This window comes from Coregonus lavaretus (genome assembly GCF_964263955.1).
Source record: "Coregonus lavaretus genome assembly, chromosome: 27".
Classification (NCBI taxonomy): domain Eukaryota; kingdom Metazoa; phylum Chordata; class Actinopteri; order Salmoniformes; family Salmonidae; genus Coregonus; species Coregonus lavaretus.
In genome coordinates, this window is record NC_140014.1 from 24,850,360 (window position 1) to 24,877,880 (window position 27,521).

The 27,521-nt window shown below is 43.7% G+C and overlaps 1 protein-coding gene across 1 annotated transcript in view; it reads left to right on the forward strand.

Annotated features, from left to right (window-relative positions):
* Window positions 1-22,347, forward strand: part of LOC311102411 (serine/threonine-protein phosphatase 2A 56 kDa regulatory subunit epsilon isoform) — a 44,957-nt gene extending 22,610 nt beyond the window's left edge. Inside the window, exons 3-14 of the mRNA XM_084143744.1 lie at window positions 12,100-12,296; window positions 13,903-14,004; window positions 14,593-14,685; window positions 14,824-14,954; window positions 15,062-15,121; window positions 16,678-16,786; window positions 17,157-17,210; window positions 17,332-17,382; window positions 19,129-19,248; window positions 19,636-19,763; window positions 19,927-20,028; window positions 20,362-22,347. Coding sequence (XP_083999870.1) covers window positions 12,100-12,296; window positions 13,903-14,004; window positions 14,593-14,685; window positions 14,824-14,954; window positions 15,062-15,121; window positions 16,678-16,786; window positions 17,157-17,210; window positions 17,332-17,382; window positions 19,129-19,248; window positions 19,636-19,763; window positions 19,927-20,028; window positions 20,362-20,461 — 1,247 coding nt within the window. The 3' untranslated portion in view covers window positions 20,462-22,347. The remainder of the gene's footprint in view (window positions 1-12,099; window positions 12,297-13,902; window positions 14,005-14,592; window positions 14,686-14,823; window positions 14,955-15,061; window positions 15,122-16,677; window positions 16,787-17,156; window positions 17,211-17,331; window positions 17,383-19,128; window positions 19,249-19,635; window positions 19,764-19,926; window positions 20,029-20,361) is intronic.
* Window positions 22,348-27,521: the final 5,174 nt, after the last annotated feature.

A 27,521-nucleotide genomic window follows, 5' to 3' on the forward strand; every position in this document is an offset into this window, starting at 1 on the left:
GTCTGTTACTTGAACTATGTGAAGCATTTATTTGGGCTGCAATTTATGAGGCTGGTAACTCTAATGAACTTATCCTCTGCAGCAGAGGTAACTCTGGGTCTTCCATGCCTGTGGCGGTCCTTGTGAGAGCCAGTTTCATCATAGCGCTTGATGGTTTTCGCGACTGCACTTGAAGAAACGTTCAAAATTCTTGAAATGTTCTGTATTGACTGACCTTCATGTCTTAAAGTAATGATGGACTGTCGTTTCTCTTTGCTTATATGAGCTGTTCTTTCCATAATATGGACTTGGTCTGTTACCAAGTAGGGCTATCTTCTGTATACACCACTACCGTGTCACAACACAACTGATTGGCTCAAACGCATTAAGGAGGAAAGAAATTCCACTAATTAACTTTTTAACAAGGCACACCTGTTAATTGAAATGCATTCCAGGTGACTACCTCATGAAATTGGTTGAGAGAATGCCAAGAGTGTGCAAAGCTGTCATCAAGGCAAAGGGTGGCTATTTGAAGAATCTCATATCAAATATATTTTGATTTGTTTAACACTTTTTTGGTTAGTACATGATTCCATTTGTGTTATTTCATAGTTGATGTCTTCACTATTGTTCTACAATGTAGAAAATAGGAGAAATAAAGAAAAACCTGGAATCAGTAGGTGTGTCAACTTTTGACCGTTACTGTATGTAAATTAGATTTGTGTTTTCATTTTCAATATCTGCAAAGATTTCAAAAAAAAATATGTTTTCACTTTGTCGTTATGGAGTATTTTTGTGTAGATGGGTTAGAAAAAATATATTTAATACATTTTGAATTCAGGCTGTAACAACAAAATATGGAATAATTCAAGGGGTATGAATACTTTCTGAAGGCGTGTGATAGTGTGTATAGACATGGACAGTGTATGAATAGAAAAGGTGTGTACAGCAGTAGTGTTGGGCGGTTTCCAGATTTTCATATCGTCATACCGTCCTCTTATCCCGGGATCTACGGTAATACTGGCTTAGTACACATGGGGGTGCCAGAAAACGCAAGAAAGACCATTGTGCATCTTAGCAGAATGCTAAGAAAATTAGCACAGGTAATAGCGAATTTCCTTGTAGGCTGCTGGCTTAATATGTTAATAAGCGCAAACAAAAATAAACTAATTGCTAAGACAGGCAATCCATCTCATAAAGTTATACATGTATAGGTAGGAGCTACCGAATGTAAGTATGGACATTTTACAAATTAATGTGAACAAGAAACCTTGTGCAAACGTGAGTAAGACATTTAAGCATGTTAACCCCCACAAGGCTGCCGGCCCAGACGGCATCCCTAGCCGTGTCCTCAGAGCATGCGCAGACCAGCTGGCTGGTGTGTTTACGGACATATTCAATCTCTCCCTATCCCAGTCTGCTGTCCCCACATGCTTTGCCACCATTGTTCCTGTACCCAAGAAAGCAAAGGTAACTGAACTAAATGAGTATCGCCCCGTAGCACTCACCTCTGTCATCATGAAGTGCTTTGAGAGACTAGTCAAGGATCATATCACCTCTACCTTACCTGTCACCCTAGACCCACTTCAATTTGCTTACCGCCCCAATAGATCCACAGACAATGCAATCGCCATCACACTGCCCTATTCCATCTGGACAAGAGGAATACCTATGTAAGAATGCTGTTCATTGACTATAGCTCATCATTCAACACCATAGTACCCTCCAAGCTCATCATTAAGCTCGAGGCCCTGGGTCTGAATCCCGCCCTGTGCAACTGGGTCCTGGACTTCCTGACGGGGCTGAGCACGCACCCTTGTGGGGCCCCCAGGTGGTGAAGGTAGGAAACAACATCTCCACTTTGCTGATCCTCAACACTGGGGCCCCACAAGGGTGCGTGCTCAGCCCCCTCCTGTACTCCCTGTTCACCCATGACTGCGTGGCCAATTACACTTCCAACTCAATCATCAAGTTTGCAGACGACAGAACAGTAGTAGGCTTGATTACCAACAATGACGAGACCGCCTACAGGGAGGAGGTGAGGGCTCTGGGAGTGTGGTTCCAGGAAAATAACCTCTCACTCAACATCAACAAAACAAAGGAGATGATCGTGGACTTCAGGAAACAGCAGAGGGTGCACCACCCTATCCACATTTACGGAACCGCAGTGGAGAAGGTGGAAAGCTTCAAGTTCCTTGGCGTACACATCACTGACAAACTGAAATGGTCCACCCACGCAGACAGTGTGATGAAGAAGACGCAACAGAGCCTCTTCAACCTCAGGAGGCTGAAGAAATTTGACTTGGCACCTAAAACCCTCACAAACTTTTACGGATGTTCAATTGAGAGCATCCTGTCGGGCTGTATCACCGCCTGGTACGGCAACTGCACTGCCCGCAACCACAGGGCTCTCCAGAGGGTGGTGTGGTCTGCCGAATGCATTACCGGGGGCAAACTACCCGCCCTCCAAGACACCTACAGCACCCGATGTCACAGGACGGCCAAAAAGATCAAGGACATTCAACCACCTGAGCCACTGCCTGTTCACCCCGCTATCATCCAGAAGGCGAGGTCAGTACAGGTGAATCAAATCTGGGACTGAGAGAATGGAAAAACTGCTTCTATCTCAAGGCCATCAGACTGTTAAATAGCCATCACTAGCACATTAGAGGCTGCTGATGCCTATTGAAATCACTGGCCACTTTAAGAAATGGAACACTAGTCACTTTAATAATGTTTACATATCTTGCATTACTCATCTCATATGTATATACTGTATTCTATAATATTATACTGTATCTTAGTCCATGCTGCTCTGTCATTGCTTGTCCATATGTATTCTTAAGCTCCATTCCTTACTTAGATGTGTGTGTATTGGGTAATGTTGTGAAATTGTTAGATATTACTGCACTGTCGGAGCTAGAAGCACAAGCATTTCGCCACACCCACAATAATATCTGCTAAACACGTGTATGTGACAAATAAAATTTGATTTGATTGGAAATTAACAAAGTTTTGACGCAGGCTTATCTGAAGGAAGAACAGTATGATCTGAAGCAGCATGTTAAGGCTAAACGCTGTGTTGAGTCTGGAGTCGCTAGGGCAAGGGGCCTGCCTGCTCTGCTTGGAGAAGATGGGGAAGGAGCAGACGTGCCGAGAACGGAGAGGAGAAAAAATGCAAGGAAATCAAAAGATGTTAGTGACAGCTGTACAGAACTCATCCAAAGGGCTTTGACTTCTCAAACACAGCAGAAAGCTTACACAATACGATGCCCCGTCACTTTATCAATTCAGTAACATAGCTAACTAGCAAGTTAAACTTTAAAGGTCGCGTTAACTCCGAATTCTTCATTTTTCATGCAGGAAAAAAAACAACGCAAATCTCTTGCTGCGTTTTGTAAACGCAGATCTAAAATGCTTATTGTAATTTCTGCTCGGCATCAGACTAATTTTGCTTTTCAGTTGCACTTCTCCACTCAGATGAGAATTCATGAATTGGCATTCTATCAGCAGACAGCCCTATGACTGTGTAGCTACTTTTCTCCGGTACATTTCTCGGTGTAGCCAGCCTACTTTTTTCTCAGGTAAAATTCAAGATGAACTTTAAACAAAACATTAGGAAATGTAGCTGGTTACATTCTTTCTATGATAAACATTAGAAATATGATGGCCATGCATAGTTTTTGCAAAAAATACCTTTCTTTTTCATTGTAAACTAATTTACTTGTGTGGCTACCAGCCAAATAGCATTGCACTATTTTAACTATTTTCTGCCGAATGTTTTGCACTGTTTTCTGTGAAGGAAAACTATAGCTGCACGTCCCTGATCACTCTTGAAGCAAAAAAACAAACATTACTTTCAATATAAAACATGACCCCTGTCAATACATAGCTGGACTCACCTGCTCCCGCGTTCTCCTGTTGTGCTATTTACAAACAAACATGTCACTGGCTCAACTGTTCTGGGGAACTATGGTAAGATTCATAATGTGACAGGTGAAATTAAGAACAAAATCTGCTTTATCTCCTAACGTATTGCACAGGTTGACTGCAGGTATTTACTTAAAGTAGCTACAAATAAACATTTATTGAAAAACTTAAAATAAATAGTATTGAAAAACTATCCTGATGCTATTTCCAAATACCCCGGTATACGGTATACCACCCAGCCTATACAGCAGTAGTTATAGAACACCAGCTCTTTCCATGACAGACTGACCAGGTGAAAGCTATGATCCCTTATTGATGTCACTTGTCAAATCCACTTCAATCTGTGTAGATGAAGGGGAGAAGACCGGTTAAAGAAGGATTTTTAATCCTTGAGACAATTGAGACATGGATTGTATATATGTGCCATTCAGAGGCTGAATGGTCAAGACAAAATATTTAAGTGCCTTTTGAACGGTGTATGGTAGTAGGTGCAAGGCGCACCGGTTTGTGTCAAGAACTGCAACGCTGCTGGGTTTCTCACGCTCAAGTTTCTCGTGTGTATCAAGAATGGTCCACCACCCAAAGGACATCCAGGCAACTGGACACGACTGTGGGAAGCATTTGGAGTCAACATGGGCCAGCATCCCTGTGGAACGCTTTCGACACCTTGTAGAGTCCATGCCCCGATGAATTGAGGCTGTTCTGAGGGCAAAAGGGGGGGGTGCAACTCAATATTAGGAAGGTGTTCTCAGTGTAGATATGAAGTGGGTAGAACAGTATGTAAACATTAGTGACCAGTGTTCAGTGACTTTGTACATAGGGCAGCAGTCTCTAAGGTGCAGGGTTGAGCACCGTGTGGTAGCCGGCTAGTAACAGTGACTGAAGTTCAGGGCAGGGTACTGGGCGGAGGCCGGCTGGTGGTGACTATTTAAGTGTGATGGTCTGGAGATAGATGTTTTTCAATCTGTCGGTTCCAGCTTTGATGAACCTGTACTGTCTCCGCCTTCTAGATGGTAGCGGGGTGAACAGGCCGTGGCTCGGGTGGCTGAGGTCCTTGATGATCTTCTTGGCCTTCCTGTGACAGCGGGTGCTGTAGATTTCCTGGGTGGCAGGCAGTGTCCCCCCGGTGATGCTTTGGGCTGACAGCACTACCGTTTGGAGAGCCTTATTTGCAAATAAATTCATTAAAAATCCTACAATGTGATTTTCTGGATTTTTTTCTCTCTCAATTTGTCTGTCATAGTTGACGTGTACCTATGATGAAAATTACAGGCGCCTCTCATCTTTTTAAGTTGGAGAACTTGCACAATTGGTGGCTGACTAAATACTTTTTTCCCCCACTGTATATGTTTTGCTATGGGCTACTTTGCTATCTCATCAAGACTCATCTCCCCATGATGCTAATCTAAGGCATTGTAAACCCAAGACAGGGCCCTTGATCATCATGTGCTCAGCTCTCTACACACAGTAATCAGGCTACTTTTCTTTTACAGACCTGGGGTAGTCTGGTCCCGTGGACCTGGCCTCCTGTGCTCTGTCTTAGCCATGCTGGCTAGCTGTCTAGCTGAGAAACAGGTAAAAGGAGCACACTTACTGGGACCTGTTTCCAGTACCAGTGGGTGGGAGACTGACATACAGAAGCGAGGGATGTGAGAGAGAAAAGAGAGAGAGGATAAGCGAGAGCAAGGGAAGTGTTAGAAGCTTTAGGGACACAGCAGTTTAGTCTTTAGCATTCTTATTTTGCTGTTTAGAAATGCGTGTGTGTACTAACTGTTGGTTGAATAGGCTGTAGGTCTGTGCAGGTTGGAGCCTCCTGATCCTCTGTGCTCTCTCTCAACTTCTGATTCAACTGCAGAGTGAGAGACCGTTCGAGAGAATAACATGTCAAAAGTACGATGGTCGTAATCTAGAATGACCAGGTCGTATTCTACAATGACTTTGACATGTTCTAGAATGTTCTGGTCGTGTTTTAGAATGACCTGGTCGTGCTCTGGTCCGCTGCCATCTTAACCTTGCCCACAGTCTCCATGGCAGCCAGTGACATCACCGCCTCAATCAGGACCAGGTGGGCCCTCTAGACCAATCAGACAGAGGGAAGCAGATCATGAGCCAATCATGAGAGCAAAGGATCAATGATAGGAGTAATGTTAGGGTTACACGAACGCACACACACACACACTGTAACACGCAGTCTTGATGGGCGTGTGGCTGAGGTTTTCCCCTCTGATGGCCACGTCCTGGTCCCTGGGCTCCAGGCCGCTCTTGGTGAGGAGCTGCAGCAGGGCGGAGTTGGTGTGGTTCCAGTTAATTAACCAATTAACATCCCGTCATGCTTATTTTGGCTACCAGGGCTAGAAGAGATCTCGTGACTTTGAAAGAGGGGTCTTGAAAGGAGCATAGGGGGTTTAAAAGTGTGTGTGTGTGTCAGTCAAGATGGCGTAGCAGTGCGGTCGCTTTTATTCATTGTCCCTGTGTAAATATGTATATAAAAAATATGTTTTTTTGTCTATTTTGTATATATTTCTCAATTTTTACTTTTCATTCTTTAACTAAATATACTTTCCTGCAACCCGCCTCACCCAACGTGGAAAGGATTCTATTATTTCTTTAACTTTCATCAAGAACCGTAAGCTGAAAATAGTGTAGCTGCAACTGAATGGCTACTTACTATTAGTCACCGTTAGCGTCTTCACCACTGTCCATGGCCTACACTATCCACCAGCCAGCTCTAGCCTGGACAATTCGTCGGCCAGTCTGCACAGCGTGCTATCGACCCAGCGTGCTATCGACCCAGAGCTTTTTGGACTTTCTGCCGGAATCACTGGACCCTAGCGCCGGATCATCGCAACCAGCTAGCTAGCTGCAACCTGTTGTTGGCTGATTACCATTGCCCTATAGCAAGCACCAGTTAGCCTTGAGCTAGCCTCAGGCCCATCTCCCGGCTATCTACCTCTCTGTCAACCGGACGGGACCTCCTAGTGTTGACATTGAGCCCAGCCGATCCAACACGACTGGTCTGCCGACAAAATAGTCTGATGTGGTTTCAACAGGCTTCCCGTTGCGACGACCACGAAGATCCATCTGCCAGCCCCGGCCCGCTAGCACACGCAAACTACAACTGTGCTCCCTGCTAGCTGTGCTGAAGCACCAATTTGAACTGCTCTCGGACTCACATATTGCTGTTCACTGGACCTTATGATCACTCAGCTGCACAGCTGATGCCTGCTGGACTGTTCCTTTACACGGTACCCTGTCCTGTTTATTCTTTTTAGCCTTAGCCCAAACGTTATCGCTATTTCCAGTTGTTGTCTTAGCTCTCTCTAATAACACCTGTGACTGCTTTATGCCTCTCTCCCATGTCAATTATGCCTTGCCTATTGCTGTTTGGGTTAGTTCTTATTATACAATTTCACTGTAGAACCCCTAGTCCCTCTCAAACTGCCTCAAATAGTTCCTTTGTTCCACCCCCCATACACGCCGAGACCGGCTCAATCGGTGCCTCCAGTGATGCTATCTCTTTCATTGTTACCCAACGCTTAGGGTTTACTGAACTGTACTCATATCCTTCCATATCCTTTTCTGTACATAATGCCCTGAATCTTTTCTACAACGCCCGGAGAACTGCCCCCTTTATTCTACGTACCCAACGCACTAGAAGACCAGTTCTTAAAGCCTTTAGTCGTATCCTTATTCTAGTCCTCCTCTGGTGATGTAGAGGCTAACCCAGGCCCTGCAGCCCCCAGTATCACTCCTACTCCCCAGGAGCTATCATTTGTTGACTTCTGTAACCGTAAAAGTCTTGGTTTTCTGCACGTAAATATCAGAAGCCTCCTTCCTAAGTTTGAGTTATTCACTGCGTTAGCACACTCCGCCAACCCTGATGTTCTGGCAGTGTCTGAATCCTGGCTTAGGAAGGCCACCAAAAATTCTGAAATTTCCATCCCCAACTATAACATTTTCCGTCTAGATAGAACTGCCAAAGGGGGTGGAGTTGCAATCTACTGTAGAGAGAGCCTGCAGAGCTCTATCATACTATCCAGGTCTGTGCCCAAACAGTTTGAGCTTCTACTTCTAAAAATCCACCTTTCCAGAAATAAATCTCTCACTGTTGCCGCTTGCTACAGATCCCCCTCAGCCCCCAGCTGTGCCCTGGACACCATCTGTGAATTAATTGCCCCCCATCTATCCTCAGAGTTCGTACTGCTTGGTGACCTAAACTGGGATATGCTTAACTCCCCGGCCATCCTACAATCTAAACTAGATGCCCTCAATCTCACACAAATTATCAACGAACCTACCAGGTACAACCCTAAATCCGTAAACATGGGTACCCTCATAGATATCATCCTGACTAACTTACCCTCTAAATACACCTCCGCTGTCTTCAACCAGGATCTCAGCGATCACTGCCTTATTGCCTGCGTCCGTAACGGGTCCACGGTCAAACGACCACCCCTCATCACTGTCAAACGCTCCCAAAAACACTTCAGCGAGCAGGCCTTCCTAATTGACCTGGCCCAGGTATCCTGGATGGATATAGATCTCATTCCGTCAGTAGAGGATGCCTGGTGGTTGTTTAAAAGTAATTTCCTCTCAATCTTAAATAAACATGCCCCATTCAAAAAAATATAGAACTAAGAACAGATATAGCCCCTGGTTCTCCTCAGACTTGACTGCCCTTGACCAGCACAAAAACATCCTGTGGCGTACTGCATTAGCATCAAATAGCCCCCGCGATATGCAACTTTTCAGTGAAGTTAGGAACCAATATACACAAGCAGTTAGGAAAGCAAAGGCTAACTTTTTCAAACAGAAATTTGCTTCCTGTAGCACTAACTCCAAAAAGTTTTGGGACACTGTAAAGTCCATGGAAAATAAGAGCACTTCCTCCCAGCTGCCCACTGCACTGAGGCTAGGAAACGCTATCACCACCGATAAATCTACAATAATCGAGAATTTCAACAAGCATTTTGCTACGGCTGGCCATGCTTTCCACCTGGCTACCACTACCCTGGCCACCAGCTCTGCACCCTCCGCTGCAACTTACCCATGCCCCCCCCCGCTTCTCCTTCACACAAATCCAGACAGCTGATGTTCTGAAAGAGCTGCAAAATCTGGACCCCTACAAATCTTCTGGGCTAGACAATCTGGACCCTTTCTTTCTAAAACTAGCTGCCGAAATTGTCGCAACCCCTATTACTAGCCTGTTCAACCTCTCTTTCGTAACGTCTGAGATCCCCAGAGATTGGAAAGCTGCCGCGGTCATCCCCCTCTTCAAAGGGGGTGACACTCTAGATCCAAACTGTTACAGACCCATATCCATCCTGCCCTGCCTTTCAAAAGTTTTTGAAAGCCAAGTCAACAAACAGATCACCGACCATTTCGAATCCCACCGTACCTTCTCCGCTATGCAATCCGGTTTCCGAGCTGGTCATGGGTGCACTTCAGCCACGCTCAAGGTCCTAAACTATATTATAACCGCGATCGATAATAGTCAGTACTGTGCAGCCGTTTTCATTGACCTGGCCAAGGCTTTCGACTCTGTCAACCACCGCATTCTTATTGGCAGACTGACTAGCCTTGGTTTCTCAAATGACTGCCTCGCCTGGTTCACCAACTACTTCTCAGATTGAGTTCAATGTGTCAAATCGGAGGGCCTGTTGTCTGGACCTATGGCAGTCTCTATGGGGGTGGCACAGGGTTCAATTCTTGGGCCGACTATTTTCTCTGTGTATATCAATGACGTCGCTCTTGCTGCTGGTGACTCTCAGATCCACCTCTACGCAGACGACACCAATTTGTATACATCTGGCCCTTCATTGGACACTGTGTTAACAAACCTCCAAACGAGCTTCAATGCCATACAACATTCCTTCAGTAGCCTCCAACTGCTCTTAAACACTAGTAAAACTAAATGCATGCTCTTCAACCGAACGCTGCTTGCACCCACCCACCCGACTAGAATCACTACTCTCGACGGGTCTGACCTAGAGTATGTGGACAACTACAAATATCTAGGTGTCTGGTTAGACTGTAAACTCTCCTTCTAGACTCACATTAAGAATCTCCAATCCAAAGTTAAATCTAGAATCGGTTTCCTATTTCGCAACAAAGCCTCCTTCACTCATGCTGCCAAACATGCCCTCGTAAAACTGACTATCCTACCGATCCTTGACTTCGGCGATGTCATTTACAAAATAGCCTCCAACACTCTACTCAGCAAATTGGATGTAGTCTATCACAGTGCCATCCGTTTTGTCTCCAAAGCCCCATATAATACCCACCACTGTGACCTGTACGCTCTTGTTGGCTGGTCCTCACTACATATTCGTCGCCAAACCCACTGGCTCCAGGCCATCTATAAATAACTGCTAGGCAAATCCCCGCCTTATCTTAGCTCATTGGTCACCATAGCAACACCCACCCGTAGTCTGCGCTCCAGCAGGTATATCTCACTGGTCATCCCCAAAGCCAACACCTCCCAAAGCCAACACCTCCTTTGGCCGCAATTCCTTCCAGTTCTCTGCTGCCAATGACTGGAACAAATTGCAAAAATCTCTGAAGCTGGAGACTCTTATCTCCCTCACTAACTTTAAGCATCAGTTGTCAGAGCACCTTACCGATCACTGCACCTGTACACAGCCCATCTGAAATTAGCCCGCCCAACTACCTCATCCCTATATTGTTATTTATTTTGCTCATTTGTACCCCAGTATCTCTATTTGCACATCATCTCTTGCACATCTATCATTCCAGTGTTAATACTAATTGTAATTATTTTGCACTATAGCCTATTTATTGCCTTACCTCCATAACTTGCTACATTTGCACACACTGTATATATATGTATTTCTGTTGTATTTTTGACTTTGTTTTACCCCATATGTAACTCTGTGTTGTTTTTATCGCACTGCTTTGCTTTATCTTGGCCAGGTCGCAGTTGTAAATGAGAACTTGTTCTCAACTGGTTTACCTGGTTAAATAAAGGTTAAATAAATAAAATAAAAAAGTCACCAGATCAACCCAACTGAACACTTGTGGGAGATTCTATAGAGCGGTGCCCGAGACAGCGTTTTCAACCACCATCAACAAAACACCAAATGATGGAATTTCTCATTGAAGAATGGTGTCACATCCCTCCAATAGTTCCAGACACTTGTAGAATTTATGCCAAGGCGCATTGAAACTGTTCTGGTGGGCCAACGCCCTATTAAGACACTTTATGTTGGTGTTTCCTATATTTTGGCAGTTACCTGTATTGCCCTGTGTAATGTCATGTTGACAGACGCTTGGCTGAGGAAACAGTAGATAGTTTAGTGTAGATACTTAGTCTTAGGGATGGCCTGTGAGGTCAGTTTTATCCACTGTGTGTTTTATACCACCGGTTTCAACTGCAGGAACTGACTGACACTGACTAGACTACATAAATACAAGTACATATTTAGCCTTGATTAAAAGTCTTGGGCAAACTGGTCTCTGATGGAAGCAATTTCATGTGTGGAACAGGTTCCTCTGGTTTGTACAGTATGTATGGTCTTTGTGCTCCTATCTGTACTACACAGTTTACTGTGGATGCTGCTCTTCCTGTTATCTGTTGACTACAGCGACATGCTACAGTAATGAGTGACCTGTAGGTTCGCATGGCGTGTGGGCAGAGACACTAGTCCATTGCCTCTATAGCAGCTTATCTCTTACATAATCGTGGAAGACTGAGTTAGTTGGATTGGTCCATCAGGGCTGCGTTCAGCATTGGAGGGAGACTGCACATCAGCAATGTGTTTCCCACAGGACCACTTCCTGCTATGAACTCTGTAATCCTCCATCTACTGTGAACCCTAAACGGAAATGTCATTGGTTTGCATGTAAATAACTTAGCTGAATGTTGGGCCCACAACTGTACATGCCATTTATGAATAAATATTGATGGCTTATGTGCAACTTCAAATTATTCTATGCATGGTTTAGTTGTGTGGTGTAACAAATTAACAAGCAAAGGTCTTTTAAAAGTCACATCTATGCTCTCTGCCTCTTCCTTTCTCATTCACTCTACTCCAGCTGGTTTCAGGACTCTGTTCAGATATCCTCGTGATCGTTTTTGCAATGTTGTCCTCCCCCTCTCCACTAGAAGTCTCCCTATACTAGTAGGCCTCTCCTGACAGTCTCTCGTTCTCTCCCTGTGTGTGTATATAGACGTGCCGGCGCCGGAGCAGCCGGAGCTGTTCCTGAAGAAGCTGCAGCAGTGCTGTACTGTGTTTGACTTCATGGACACTCTGTCTGACCTGAAGATGAAAGAGTACAAGCGATCCACGCTCAATGAGCTGGTGGACTATGTCACCGTCAGCAGGGGCTACCTGACGGAACAGGCCTACCCGGAGGTCGTCAAAATGGTGAGGCCACAACACACCATTGTGCCTTAAAGTAAACTAACTCCTAGCCACACATTACAAGTTTAGTTTGTAAAATACTGGAGGGTTTCTGGTCTGGGATTGAGTGAGCGTTAGAGTAGTCTGTAAGAACACTAGGACCCATCTTTCTCAGTTGACCATTTATTTAGGGAAGGGATGTAATCGGATATGGTGGTTGATAGCCTAGGATTCTGGGAGTAAACAATATAAGGAATACATATCAGTTCAACATATATATATGAAGGGTACCTACACGGAAGAAAAAACGCAACAATTTCAAAAGATTTTACTGAGTTAGTTCATAAGGATATCCGTCAATTGAAATAAATGACTTATGCCCTTATCTATGGATTTCACATGACTGGGAATACATATGCATCTGTTGGTCACAGATATCTTTAAAAAAGGTAGGGGGCATGGATCAGAAAACCAGTCAGTATCTGGTGTGACAACCATTTGCCTCATGCAATGCGACATCTCATTCGCATAGAGTTGATTGTGGCCTGTGGAATGTTGTCCCACTCCTCTTCAATGGCTGTGTGAAGTTGTTGGATATTGGCGAGAACTGGAATCCACGTACACGTTGATCCAAAGCCTCCCAAACATGCTCAATGGGTGACATGACAGAGTATGCAGGCCTCAAACGACGTTGCAGGCGGCTTATGGTAGATAAATTAACATTCCATTCTCTGGCAACAATTCTGGTGGACATTCCTGCAGTCAGCATGCCAACTGCACACTTCCTCAACTTGAGACATGTGACATTGCAAATTTGAGTGGCCTTTTATTGTCCCCAGCACAAGGTACACCTGTGTAATGATAATGCTGTTTAATCAGCTTCTTGATATGCCATGTCAGGTGGATGGATTATCTTGGCAAAGGAGAAATTCTCACTAACAGGGATGTAAACAAATGTGCACAACATTTTAGAGAAATAAGTTGTGTATGGAACATTTCTGGGATATTTTATTTCAGCTCAAGAAACATGGAACCAACACTTTACGTGTTGTGTTTATATTTTTGTTCAGTATAGTAACTCAAGAACCAAGGACTGTATAAAAGGATAAGGCTAATGGCTAACAAGCTAGGCAGTAGTGGTCTAATGCATGGCAAACCATGTAACACTCTATACAAAGGAAGTCAACACCAAATGCATAGGTATAAAAGAGAGAGGATAAACTTACTTAGTCAGTAACGCATCCATGGAAAGGAAATATACTTCAAAGGAGATGAGTATAAACTACATAACAAAAAACTTCTCAAAACAATTCACTCAGTCAATCAGGTATCCACCTTAATTGGAATCAGATGAGCCTACTTAAGGTGTGGGGGAAGGAAGTCCCACCCTTCAGGAATTGGGAGTGACTGGTGATAGGTGGAGAGTCAGGAAGTGGGTGGGGAATTTTCTGCTGTTTCTATTAATTTCATTTAGCTAGTTGACAAGAACAATGCTCATTAGTCAACATTTTGGTTTCACATCAGTATTGAAGTGCCTGATTTGGCTCTGTGTCAATTGCCTTACTTACCAGTGAAATCAGTTGATTTTGAAATCAGTTGATTCACCCCTCTTCTTTACCCTGTCTCCCAGGTCTCTTACAACATATTCCGGACCCTTCCGCCCACTGACAGTAATGAGTTTGACCCAGAGGAGGATGAACCCACACTCGAGGCCTCATGGCCACACTTACAGGTAACATCACAGGCTAGATTTGATGTGTACATTTCTGTGTGTGTGTTCGTCCTGCCTTTTGGAGACTGAGTGTGTGTGTGTGTCCCTGTGAGAACCTTCCTGGTGTCATAGCTATCTTGATATAATGTTCTTCTGTATGTGGACATTTGAGCTGGATGCTGGTGTTGAGCGTGTTCTTTTTCTCAGCCCCTGATTTAGTAAGATATGACTACGGGTCTAGTGTCAGGTGCTCTGTCTCTCACCCCCATTTCTGTGTACCTGCTGCTCTGCCTCCTTTAGAAATTAGATGCATATCTCAAGGAGATTCTTCCTGGTAAAAGTATTTATTTTATTTATTACTTTTCCAAAGCAACAGCCAAATTCATTTGACCACATTTTGAGATTAACCCATCTAGTCATAAGCCCCTCCCCATGGCCATCTTGTATCCCTGGTTACCACTAAAGGTAATAATGACCCTACCCATATGGTGCCTCTTTGACCTCCATTGACCTCCCAGTCTCTGTCCTTTGCTCCAGTCGCTCCATAGCCTTACCTTTCTTTTATGAAGACTCCATCCCTTAACCTCTCTCTCTTTCTCTGTGTTATAGCTGGTGTATGAGTTCTTCATACGATTCTTGGAGAGTCAGGAATTCCAGCCCAGCATTGCCAAAAAGTACATAGACCAGAAATTCGTTCTACAGGTGAGTGAGACTTTGTTACATTGGAGTTGCTGTAGAGATGCACTTAAAAAATGTAGATTAGTGTTGTACAAGTTTTTTTGTAGTTGTTTAATATCGTTCTCTTTCCCTTTTATTCTCTTTCTCACTCGCTCTCTGTAGCTCTTGGAGCTTTTTGACAGTGAGGACCCACGGGAGAGAGACTACCTGAAAACAGTCTTACACAGAATCTACGGGAAATTCCTGGGCCTGAGGGCTTTTATACGAAAACAGATAAATAATATTTTTCTACGGTAAGACTGCGCTCCTCATTCTCACTATACTCAGACCGTCGTGGTACTGTCACTGATGTTTCACAAACGTTTATCCTCTACCCCTATCTCTCTCCTCTCTCATAAAGTTTTGTTTATGAGACTGAGCACTTCAACGGGGTTGCTGAGTTGCTGGAAATCTTGGGAAGGTATGTGACCTTGCTTTGACCTGTGGTTAGTTCTGATGCCTTTGTTCTCAGACGCAATCTGAACCCTTTACACTTGTGAGAATTGGCCTATATGGATAGGGCTAAATTGAAATGTTTCTTACAGAAGAAATGTAAAAGGCATATGCCTAAGCATGGTAACAATTGAAAGGGAACAGTTTGGAGATTATGGGAAAGACGCAACAGACTGAATCCAAACATTACACTGTGCATTTTACATTTGCTGTACTTTATGTTGCATTTGTTGATAACGAAATCTGAAAATACTCTGGATACATTCAGTAACATGATAATAATTTTCATGGGAAATGTAGGACAAACGTAAGACAAATAAATTACAAGGGTTTGAGTGAGAGGACTAACTGGTGTCTCCAAGTGGCCACACAACTCTCCAAAGTGTGCACAGTTCCTAAGTCATTTCAATGCACTTTTATGACTCATATTATTCAACTACATTATAAGGTGATTTTATTTATTTTTTGCTCTCCTAGCTGTGCTGTTGAGGAACTAGAGCAAGCACACTAGTTGCTTTGTTTGGAACACAACCCTGAATTCCCGACATCACACCATTACTGTTGTTTACGCAATCCAAAAACGGCCCATTTTATAAATCGCAATCTGAATCAAGTGGGCATCATTTGAAAGGTTGTTATTTTGCCAACATGACTAGCCAAGTTATAAAATACGATTTTACCATGTTAGGCTTTCACAAGGCAATTCAGAGAAACTGATCATAATTTTGGTGCGCATAGAAAGGTGTCATGAGTGCATTCATGTGCGTGTTCCGCTGTGAATTTTCTTCACAATAGACAAACGGGTTAATTCAGTTCAGAACAACCCAGGGTATGACACCATGTCATCTTGTATCTGTATATCAAGCATAGTGATCATAAACGTTGACACTGTATATGACATGAGTTTTATGATATGGAAATGTGAAGTCCACATTTGGACGGGTGTTTGACTTGCTTGTATGACATTAAAGCGCTATTTATTATTATCCTCAACGTCTCATCTTTCGAAATACATTGATTCCTCTTAATTTACAGCATTTTCCTCACTCAGCCAACAAAACATTTGCAAAAGTTGCCCAATTACCAGGAGGGATGGAGGCAACTTCTTGTCGCGCAGTGCTCAAGTTCAGAACAGCTGTCAGTCAAAACCCATACAGCACTGTGAAGCGCAGAGCCAGAGCTCTGACGTCATTTATAGCATGTTACGGTACAGCCACTGCGTTCCAATTTAGGCACTTATCAATGCCCAAATCTGCCATTTTCAACCCGTATACGGGTACAAGTGTAAAGGGTTATCCTCCATGGGTCTAAGTTCTATAGTCCAGGCTAAGGCTTGTTGGTGACTGCATAAAGTAGCTACAGTACCTCTGTTATTTCCGTTGGCCCATGTAAAAGTTATTGACCACTAATGTATCTTGACCTCAGTCTTGTTAACATTGATTCTCCAGTCAGCTATATAGTAAATTCTGTATAATTTGCCCTCCTGGCTTAGCGATGTGTTTCTCCTCTCTCTCTCTCTTGCAGCATAATCAATGGTTTTGCCCTGCCGCTCAAAGCAGAGCATAAACAGTTTCTGGTCAAAGTGTTGATCCCCCTCCACACTGTCAGGAGTCTGTCCCTCTTCCACGCACAGGTAGTGTGTGTGTGTGCATGTGTGTACGTCCAGGTGTGCAATCATGATTGTGTTGATGATGATCTACATTCGGGTTCGGTTCTCCAACCCTGTTCCTAGAAAACTACCCACCTGTAGGTTTTCGCTCCAACCCCAGTTGTAACTAACCTGATTTATCTTATCAACCAGCTAATTGTTAGAATTTGGTGCGCTAGATTAGGGTAGGAGAGAACTGACAGGACGGTAGCTCTCCAGGAACAGGGTTGAAGAGCCCTGTTCTACATTATTGAGTCTGTCCAGTGTGTCGATCCTAATTGGTGTTACACATTTTCCAACCATAACATTGACAATGTGTTGAAATGTTTTTCTTTATTGTGACTTATTTTTCCAGTTGGCGTATTGCATTGTACAGTTCCTAGAGAAAGACCCAGCGTTAACAGAACCAGTAAGTGTTCTCTCCCCCATGGTCACACCAACCTTCTAGGGTATTTTAATCAGTCACCATCTCTCTTCAGTCACTCATCTTCTCTCTCACCTCTCTCTCACATATATCTATCTATACACAGGTCATCAGGGGATTACTGAAGTTCTGGCCAAAAACCTGCAGTCAAAAAGAGGTAAGAGCCCTGGACGTTGCCCTTCCTTGGTCTGGAGCACTGAGCTGCCGCTACCGGGAAATGATAATGGGAGTTTAGATCTGTTACCTGGATAGTAACAACGTGATGTGTTGTCCTGCTCAGGTGTGTTTGTAACTGTGTGTTTTCAGATGTACCAGATTTAGGGTGCGTTTGAAACTGTGTGTTCTCAGATGTACCAGGGTTAGGGTGTGTTTGTAACTGTGTTTGGCCCTCCTGTAGCTCAGTTGGTAGAGCATGGCGCTTGCAACGCAAGTGTTGTGGGTTCGATTCCGACGGGGGGCCAGTATGAAAAATGTATGCACTCACTAACTGTAAGTCGCTCTGGATAAGAGCGTCTGCTAAATGACTAAAATGTCAATTGGATCACTAAAATGTGTTCTCAGATGATGTACCAGGGTTAGGGTGTGTTTGTAACTGTGTGTTCTCAGGTGATGTACCATGGTTAGGGTATGTTTGTAACTGTGTGTCCTCAGATGTACCTGGGTTAGGGTGTGTTTGTAACTGTTCTCAGGTGATGTACCTGGGTTAGGGTGTGTTTGTAACTGTGTTTTCAGATGATGTACCAGGGTTAGGGTGTGTTTGTAACTGTGTGTTCTCAGATGATGTACCAGGGTTAGGGTGTACCAGGGTTAGGGTTAGGGAGTTTTTAGGACATTCAACAAGCAACAAGGTCATATTTAGAGTCTGTGATCTAGCTAATGATTAGGCCATGCGTCAGCCATTTAGCCACGATGCTGCATCAGGATACAGGTGATAATGCTTATTGCTCAAATAGCACACCTGCCTGCAATATGGACCATGTACAGGCCCTAAAGATATTGCTTTTCTTCAATATGTTAGTGGGCTCATTTCTGGAGGGGAATATTACATTTTAAAAGGTTTCATATGTTAAGGCTATACACAGTGTACAAAACATTAGTAACGGCTTCCTAATATTGAGTTGCACCCCCTTTTGCCCTCAGAACAGCCTCAATTCCTCAGGCATGGACTAAAATGTGTGAAGTGTTCCACAGGGATGCTGGACCATGTTGACTCTAATTTGACCACAGTTGTCAAGTTGGCTGGATGTCCTTTAGGGCGTGGACCATTCTTGATACACACAGGAAACTGTTGAGAGTGGAAAAACCCAGCAGCTTTGCAGCTCTTGACACTCAAACCGGGTCGCCTGGCACCTACTACCATACCCCGTTCAAAGGCACTTACATCTTTTGTCCTGTCCATTCAGCCTCTGAATGGCACACATACACGATCCATGTCTCAATTGTCTTAAGGTTTAAAAATCCTTCTTTAACATCTATCCTCCCCTTCATCTACACTGATTTGAAGTGGATTAACAAGTGACATCAATAAGGGATCATAGCTTTCACCTGGTTAGCCTGTCATGGAAAGAGCAGGTGTTCTTAATGTTTTGTATATTCAGTGTCTGTTATTGAGGGGGAATGGTTTTATTTTATTTTTTCCATACAATCAGCGTAAATATCAGATTTTATGGTTGGCTATAAGGTATTTGCACAGACTGTAAATGAAACATGAAATCACCCATGGTTGAAATTCTGTGTGCATAACTTGCTTTCCTGTGATCTTGGCCCAGGCCAGTCATTTTCTAATTCGGGCCAGTAGTTTTCACTTGTTACTGGCCTTGTGGTACACAGTCTAATTTACCTGAATGTCAAGCCCTGTCAGGTGATGTACCTCAGGTGTGTTTGTAACTGTGTGTGTTCTCAGGTGATGTACCTGGGGGAGCTGGAGGAGATCCTAGACGTGATCGAGCCAACACAGTTCGTCAAGATCCAGGAGCCGCTCTTCAAACAGATCTCCAGATGCGTATCCAGCCCACACTTCCAGGTCAGTCTATAGAGAAGAACACATCCTGGTGGGTTTTTAGGTCAATGCTATCTTGGCTCCTTGGGATGTCCCTAACCTTAACCCTTACCATTACCCATCCCTTACCGAACCATTTTAAATGTCAACTTCAAAGGGGTAGGGACGTCCCAAGGATTCCGGATAGCACGGACCCTGGTTTTAAGTGGTCATCTCAGCATATCTATGGTGCTTTTATCAGTACATGGTGATTGTTGGATGAGGAGTGTTTAGCCTGGTCCCAGATATGTTTGTGCTGTAGCACCAACTATCATGTTATGACAACGACCATAGGCGCACAAAACAGATCTGGAACCAGGCTAGTGCAGATGGGTGTAGGTATTGTGTATTAAATCTCTGTGTCCCTGGCAGGTGGCAGAGAGGGCCCTGTACTACTGGAACAACGAGTACATCATGAGTCTGATCGAGGAGAACTCCAGCGTTATCCTGCCCATCATGTTCGCCAGCCTCTACAGGATCTCCAAAGAGCACTGGAACCCGTGAGTCCACCTCAACACACCCTCACACATAGATTGGTCCTATAAGAAAACTAAATGTATCTTCTTGTATTTGTTTACTCTTGATTCATAAGAGAAAAAATAAGTTGTAAAATAGTTTATATTGACTGTATTTTTGTAAAAAATAAAATATTTTGCCTTGCAGGGCGATAGTGGCGTTGGTGTACAACGTACTGAAAGCCTTCATGGAGATGAACAGTACCTTGTTTGATGAGCTCACAGCAACTTACAAGTCAGACCGCCAGCGGTATGATATGCAGCATCATTAATGGAGCCTCTGTGGTGTGGTCCTGCTTAGAGCGCTGTTGTAGTAGGGTGTATAGTTTTAGACACCCATTCAAATAGGCCCATGCTCACTACACGGGTTCATACAGAACAATTACTGTTAGTTTGTATACAGAATCACACTTGTTCTCTCATACACTGTGTGGTGTGTGTAATATTGTGATTCTTGACTCTGGCATGATAAGGAAATGTACGTAGTGGTGGTAAACCCAGTAGTAATCTACAGCTAGTCCTGCTTTGCCCCCCCCTGCCCCCTGATATGTCCCTCCGCCTGTGTGTTCTGTACTGTCTGCAGTGAAAAGAAGAAGGAGAAGGAGAGGGAGGAGCTTTGGAAGAAGCTGGAGGACCTCGAACTGAAGAAGGGCCTTAGGCGTGACGGGATCATTCCCACTTAACGAAGCGCCACACTCCCCTCCCATCCATGTCCACCGGAGTGCACCCCGCGGATCCTATACGGCCATCTGGAATGACATGGAGCAACCGTGTTTTTTTGTTTTTTTTTCTGTATTGTGCGACTTACTTTACGGTAGATTCACACGTCTGTTTCATTATTTCAACAGCACTGTAAATAACTTCTCTTTTTTCCGTAAACTGCTATTATTGCGAAAGAAAAAATAATAAAAATGGTCAAAAAAATCCAAAAGACGAGAAACGGAACTTGTGTGGGGGTAAAAAAAAAGACTTTGGACAGTAAGACTTGAAATGAACTCTTCTTGGGAAAAAAATTAACAGTGAAAAGAAAATAGATTGTTTTAACTCCCCTCCCATTTGAGAACCCCACTCTCCCTGATTACAAACCTATTTTCCATCTCTGGTTCTACTCCTTGCTCTTTCTATATCTCCCTCTCTCTGTCCCTTTCACCCTGTGGTGCTTCTGTACCTCTCTCCCTGTGTGGGACGTCCTGACTGAGTGAGATACCTGGGAGGCTCCGCCCTGACCAAGAGGATACCCCTTCCCTCTGTAAGGACCACCCACTGACCTGCCTCTCATGCTGAAGCTAAGCTGGTATTACGGACCCATTAGCCATGAGGAAATGAATTTAACCTCTCGACCCCTCCAAGAGGCAAACATGTTAAGGGCCTGTATGTACAGGGACTAAAATAAAAAAACAAGGGAAGGTCATACACACACTTACATCCATCCTCTCACACCATTTTCTCCCCACTTCCACATTTGTTTCTTTTCACTTGTGTGTGTGCATCTGACTCCCCAATGATTTGATTGGTTTCTGTCAGTTCAGTTGTCTCTGGTTTTGTGGACTTTGACCCTGTAGTCCCAGGCAGCCTGGTATCAGTCTGGCACTGGTACCCTCCAGCCACACACGAAAATATGAAAAATGTAAAGCTATTGTGAGCTGTAGAGGAGCACCAAACTCGCCTGTTGTGAAAAGGAGCGTCACTCCCGGGTGTGCTTTTCACAGTATTACAAACCTGTATATTGTTATTGAACGCAGTACACTGATATCTTGTATCTTGTAGTAGTTTAGCATATCTTTGCTTAGGAACAGTCAAGAAGTATTCAGTATATGAGGTAATATGGAACAAGACTATCTGGTATTTATGATAGTGTTTTACCCGTTTCCTTCTTGGTTTTTATTTCTCATTTTGGATTTTTTTATGTTACTTTGACCATCAGATCTTTTTTAATTGTGGAGTGGGGAAGGGCAGGGCAGAGAGAGGGGAGTCATGGAGCAGTTCATATCCTGTTAAAATTTACAGTAAGTTCAGCATTGTTGACCCCTTACAGAATTAATGTGTGCTTTAGGATGGCCCAGACATATGAAGAAAAAGAAGAAAAAAAAGGGTTGAAGAAATACAAATGTTTATTTTAAAAAATAAAAATATTAATTTAAACCTGTTTTGTGATAAAGCCCAGATGCTTGATTTGCTCTATTTACAGACAGCATACTGCTGTTTACTTTGTGCCTGTGTGCGATGGAGAGGTGAAAAAATTAATGAAGGAGGTCTTGGGTTTTTGATTGTTGCTTAGCTACTCTGAAACGGTGCTGTGACTAATTGATTCCGCTTGTTGTCACTTGGCTAGTCAAGCAAGTCAGCGACAGCTGTAAAGCAGTCTGCAGTCAACATAGACCCGTCTCAATATCCTTTGGTATGATGAATGATCGATTACAAGAGTCTACTCATTATTCGTGTTTAATGGACTTGGTTCACCAACAATTAGCAGCATGTGAGTTTTGTTTCTTGTTTTTTAAGTAAAGATCATTTTACTGTACCACAAATGTAATGCTACCTTGGAGTGCCACAGGAGGGCAGCAAGACTTAACATCTGACAGACCCCATAGCAGCCATTGAGTCACTTTGTAGTTGATTTGTATCCGGTATGTAATTTGTGAGCATTTATTCAGCCCTGGTACAATATCAATGAAGAGTATTTCTGGACCAAATCTATGAAAATCCTTCCTTTACTAGATCTGTATTCCATTTATCACACAAGGTGTGATGTGATCTGACCTGTGTGTGACCCCTTGGAGTGTGGAAGGTGGGTGTAATGTTGACCTGACACACACACTTTTGCCAGAAGATACCGACCCTACAGTTACACTTGTTTACACTGAGCTGCACTGGGGTTGGAACGCAATCATGGGTACATTAAGACACTGTGGAGCCGGCGTGAGATACGGGTCGGAAAACGTACCTTAATGCAGGGATGGAATATTCCACTGTACTCCAATTTACCTTTATCCACACTGCTCCATCGAGAAGATTGAAATACTGCTCGTTTTCCAGAAAACTGCCCTTAGCAGTATTTTGATCTTCTCGATGAAGCAGTGTGGATAAAGGTACAATTTGTAGTGCAGTGACATATCCCATCCCTGCATTAAGGTACTTTTTCCGACCCGTATCTCGTACTGGCTCCACGGTGTGTTAATGTAACCATTATTGCGTTCTGACCCCAGTGCAGCTCAGTGTAAACAACCGTAACGTTAGCGTTGGTATCTTCTGGCAAAAACTCATACGAGCACTCACTCAAACTAGTCACAAGTGTATTGTCCTTCGGTAACCGCTGAATGTTTTATTGTAGATAACTGGTGGGCAATTGCTTTACAAGCACAATGGAGCTAGAACGATAACAATAATTTACAGTTTGTGTGACTAATTGATCTCCCATTTAGATTTTTTTTTTGCCACAATCATCCCCAAGGAAAATGCATGTGTGGTGTTTAACTACTAGAGGGAAACTGTCTAGTTATTCTCATTTTCATATAGAAAACTAATATAACACAGTAGCAACCCACCTAACAACAAAATAACTTTAGAGAACTTTCCCTTAAGAGTCGTATTAGGTCATTAACTAGCGTTTTCATAGGAATGTTCCTGTGATGTGCAAGGAATGTTTCCAGGAGACCATTCCCTTAATGTCAAATAGAATTTCCCAGAACGTGGTTACCATGTTCTCAGAACTTAAGATATTAATGTTCTAGACAAGTTTCATGGGAACATTGCAAGAACATTCATGTGTCCAGTTCTGTGGGTTAGGATAATTTTTCCATCAACATCCCACCAAACATACACAGAACATGGTTGCCATGTTCTCAGATTATATGATATTAATGTTCTACACACATTTCATGGGAATGTTGCAAGAACATTTGTGTCCCAAAAAAATTCATTACACATCACGACTTGTTACTGTTGACGAGCCAATCAAGGCCCTAATTGGTGAACCACTGATCCATTCATAGCTCGTTGTCTTTTGGCAAGGTTCGGGATACTCTCTCTCTCACACACACACACAGTGTTTTTAACATAGTGTTTAAAACTTACATATTTGACACACTTGATTACATTGTGCATGTTCATTTATATAATAATTGTTATTCAACATGTCCTTGCCTGGGATTTGAATTCACAACCTCTTGGTTCACGGTACTCCGATCTTCCTGCAACGCCACCTTGTCTGTGCCAGGTATCAGTTATTCGGACTATTCTCTCATCATTGATTTTATTTACTTATTTCAGTTGTCTAATGTTGGTGGGCACAGTGGATGCTCCTCAGAAGAGGATGGGGAGGAACATCCTCAGTGAATTTCATTATAATTTTTTAAATATAGTGCATTCAGAAAGTATTCGGACCCCATTACTTTTTCCACAGTTTGTTACGTTACAGCCTTATTCTAAAATTGATTAAAATATATATATATGCTCATCTACACACCATACCCCATAATGACAAAGCAAAAACAGGTTTTTAGAAATTTTTGCAAATGTATTAAATATATAAAAAACATACATATTTTACATAAGTATTCAGACCCTTTGCTATGCGACTCAAAATTGAGCTCGGGTGCATCCTGTTTCCAATGCTCATCCTTGAGACGTTTCTACAACTTTATTGGAGTCCACCTGTGGTAAATTCAATTGGTTGGACATGATTTGGAAAGGCACACAGCTGTCTATATATGGTCACACAGTTGACAGTACATGTCAGAGCAAAAACTAAGCCATGACTTCAAAGGAATTGTCCGTAGGGCTCCGAGACAGGATTGTGTCGAGGCACAGATCTGCGGAAGGGTACCAAAACATTTCTGCAGAATTTAAGGACCCCAAGAACTTAGTGGCCTCCGTCATTCTTAAATGAAAGAAGTTTGGATGCACCAAGACTCTTCCTAGAGCTGGCCAAACCAGCCAAACTGAGCAATCGGGGGAGAAGGGCCTTGGTCAGGGAGGTGACCAAAAACCGATGGTCACTCTGACAGAGTTCCTCTGTGGAGATGGGTGAACCTTCCAGAAGGACAACCATCACTGCAGCACTCCACCAATCATACCTTTATGGTAGAGTGGCCAGACGGAAGCCACTTCTCAGTAAAAGGCACATAACTGCCTGCTTGGAGTTTGTCAAAAGGCACCTAAAGACTCTCAGTCCATGAGAAACAAGATTCTCTGGTCTGATGAAGCCAAGATTGAACTCTTTAGCCTGAATGTCAAGCATCACGTCTGGAAGAAACCTGGCACCATCTCTACGGTGAAGCATGGTTGTGGCAGCATCAGGCTGTGGGGATGTTTTTCAGCGGCAGGGACTGGGAGACTAGTCAGGATCGAGGGAATGATGAACGGAGCAAAGTACAGAGAGATCCTTGATGAAAAGCGCTCAGGACCTCACTGGGGTGAAGGTTCACCTTCCAACAGGACAACGACCCTTAGCACACAGCCAAGACAACGCAGGAGGGGCTTCAGTATAAGTCTCTGAATGTCCTTGAGTGGCCCAGCCAGAGCTCGGACTTGAACCCGATCTAACGTCTCTGGAAAGACCTTAAAATAGCTGTGAAGAGACGCTCCCATCCAACCTGAGAGAGCTTGAGAGGATCTGCAAAGGGGACAGGAAGACTGCACCGTATTGAGGGGAGGATGGATGAGGCCATGTATCGCGAGATCTTGCAATTACTTGTCATGCTGGAAGACCCAGCCAAGACCCATCTTCAATGCTCTTACTGAGGGAAGGAGGTTGTTGGCCAAGATCTCAAGATACATGGCCCCATCCATCCTCCCCTCAATATGGTGCAGTCGTCCTGTCCCCTTTGCAGAAAAGCATCCCCAAAGAATGATGTTTCCACCTCCATGCTTCACGGTTGGGATGGTGTTCTTGGGGTTGTACTCATCCTTCTTTTTCCTCCAAACACGGCGAGTGGAGTTTAGACCAAAAAGCTCTATTTTTGTCTCATCAGACCACATGACCTTCTCCCATTCCTCCTCTGGATCATCCAGATGGTCATTGGCAAACTTCAGACGGGCCTGGACATGCGCTGGCTTGAGCAGGGGGACCTTGCGTGCGCTGCAGGATTTTAATCCATGACGGCGTAGTGTGTTACTAATGGTTTTCTTTGAGACTGTGGTCCCAGCTCTCTTTAGGTCATTGACCAGGTCCTGCCGTGTAGTTCTGGGCTGATCCCTCACCTTCCTCATGATCATTGATGCCCCACGAGGTGAGATCTTGCATGGAGCCCCAGACCGAGGGTGATTGACCGTCATCTTGAACTTCTTCCATTTTCTAATAATTGCGCCAACAGTTGTTGCCTTCTCACCAAGCTGCTTGCCTATTGTCCTGTAGCCTATCCCAGCCTTGTGCAGGTCTACAATTTTATCCCTGATGTCCTTACACAGCTCTCTGGTCTTGGCCATTGTGGAGAGGTTGGAGTCTGTTTGATTGAGTGTGTGGACAGGTGTCTTTTATACAGGTAACGAGTTCAAACAGGTGCAGTTAATACAGGTAATGAGTGGAGAACAGGAGGGCTTCTTAAAGAAAAACTAACAGGTCTGTGAGAGCCGGAATTCTTACTGGTTGGTAGGTGATCAAATACTTATGTCATGCAATAAAATGCAAATTAATTACTTAAAAATCATACAATGTGATTTTCTGGATTTTTGTTTTAGATTCCGTCTCTCACAGTTGAAGTGTACCTATGATAAAAATTACAGACCTCTACATGCTTTGTAATTAGGAAAACCTGCAAAATCGGCAGTGTATCAAATACTTGTTCTCCCCACTGTATATATACATATACAGTGAGGGGAAAAAAGTATTTGATCCCATGCTGATTTTGTACGTTTGCCCACTGACAAAGAAATGATTAGTCTAAAATTTTAATGGTAGGTTTTTGAACAGTGAGAGACAGAATAACAAAAAATCCAGAAAAACGCATGTAAAAAATGTTATAAATTGATTTGCATTTTAATGAGGGAAATAAGTATTTGACCCCCTCTCAATCAGAAAGATTTCTGGCTCCCATTTGTCTATTATACAGGTAACGAGCTGAGATTAGGAGCACACTCTTAAAGGGAGTGCTCCTAATCTCAGTTTGTTACCTGTATAAAAGACACCTGTCCACAGAATCAATCAATTAGATTCCAAACTCTCCACCATGGCCAAGACCAAAGAGCTCTCCAAGGATGTCAGGGACAAGATTGTAGACCTACACAAAGCTGGAATGGGCTACAAGACCATCGCCAAGCAGCTTGGTGAGAAGGTGACAACAGTTGGTGCGATTATTCGCAAATGGAAGAAACACAAAAAAAACTGTCAATCTCCCTCGGCCTGGAGCTCCATGCAAGATCTCACCTCGTGGAGTTGCAATGATCATGAGAACGGTGAGGAATCAAGCCAGAACTACACGGGGGATCTTGTCAATGATCTCAAGGCAGCTGGGACCATAGTCACCAAGAAAACAATTGGTAACACACTACGCCGTGAAGGACTGAAATCCCGCAGCGCCCGCAAGGTCCCCCTGCTCAAGAAAGCACATATACAGGCCCATCTGAAGTTTGCAAATGAACATCTGAATGAGTTGTGGTCAGATGAGACCAAAATCGAGCTCTTTGGCATCAACTCAACTCGCCGTGTTTGGAGGAGGAGGAGGAATGCTGCCTATGACCCCAAGAACACCATCCCTTTGTCAAACATGGAAATGGAAACATTATGCTTTGGGGGTGTTTTTCTGC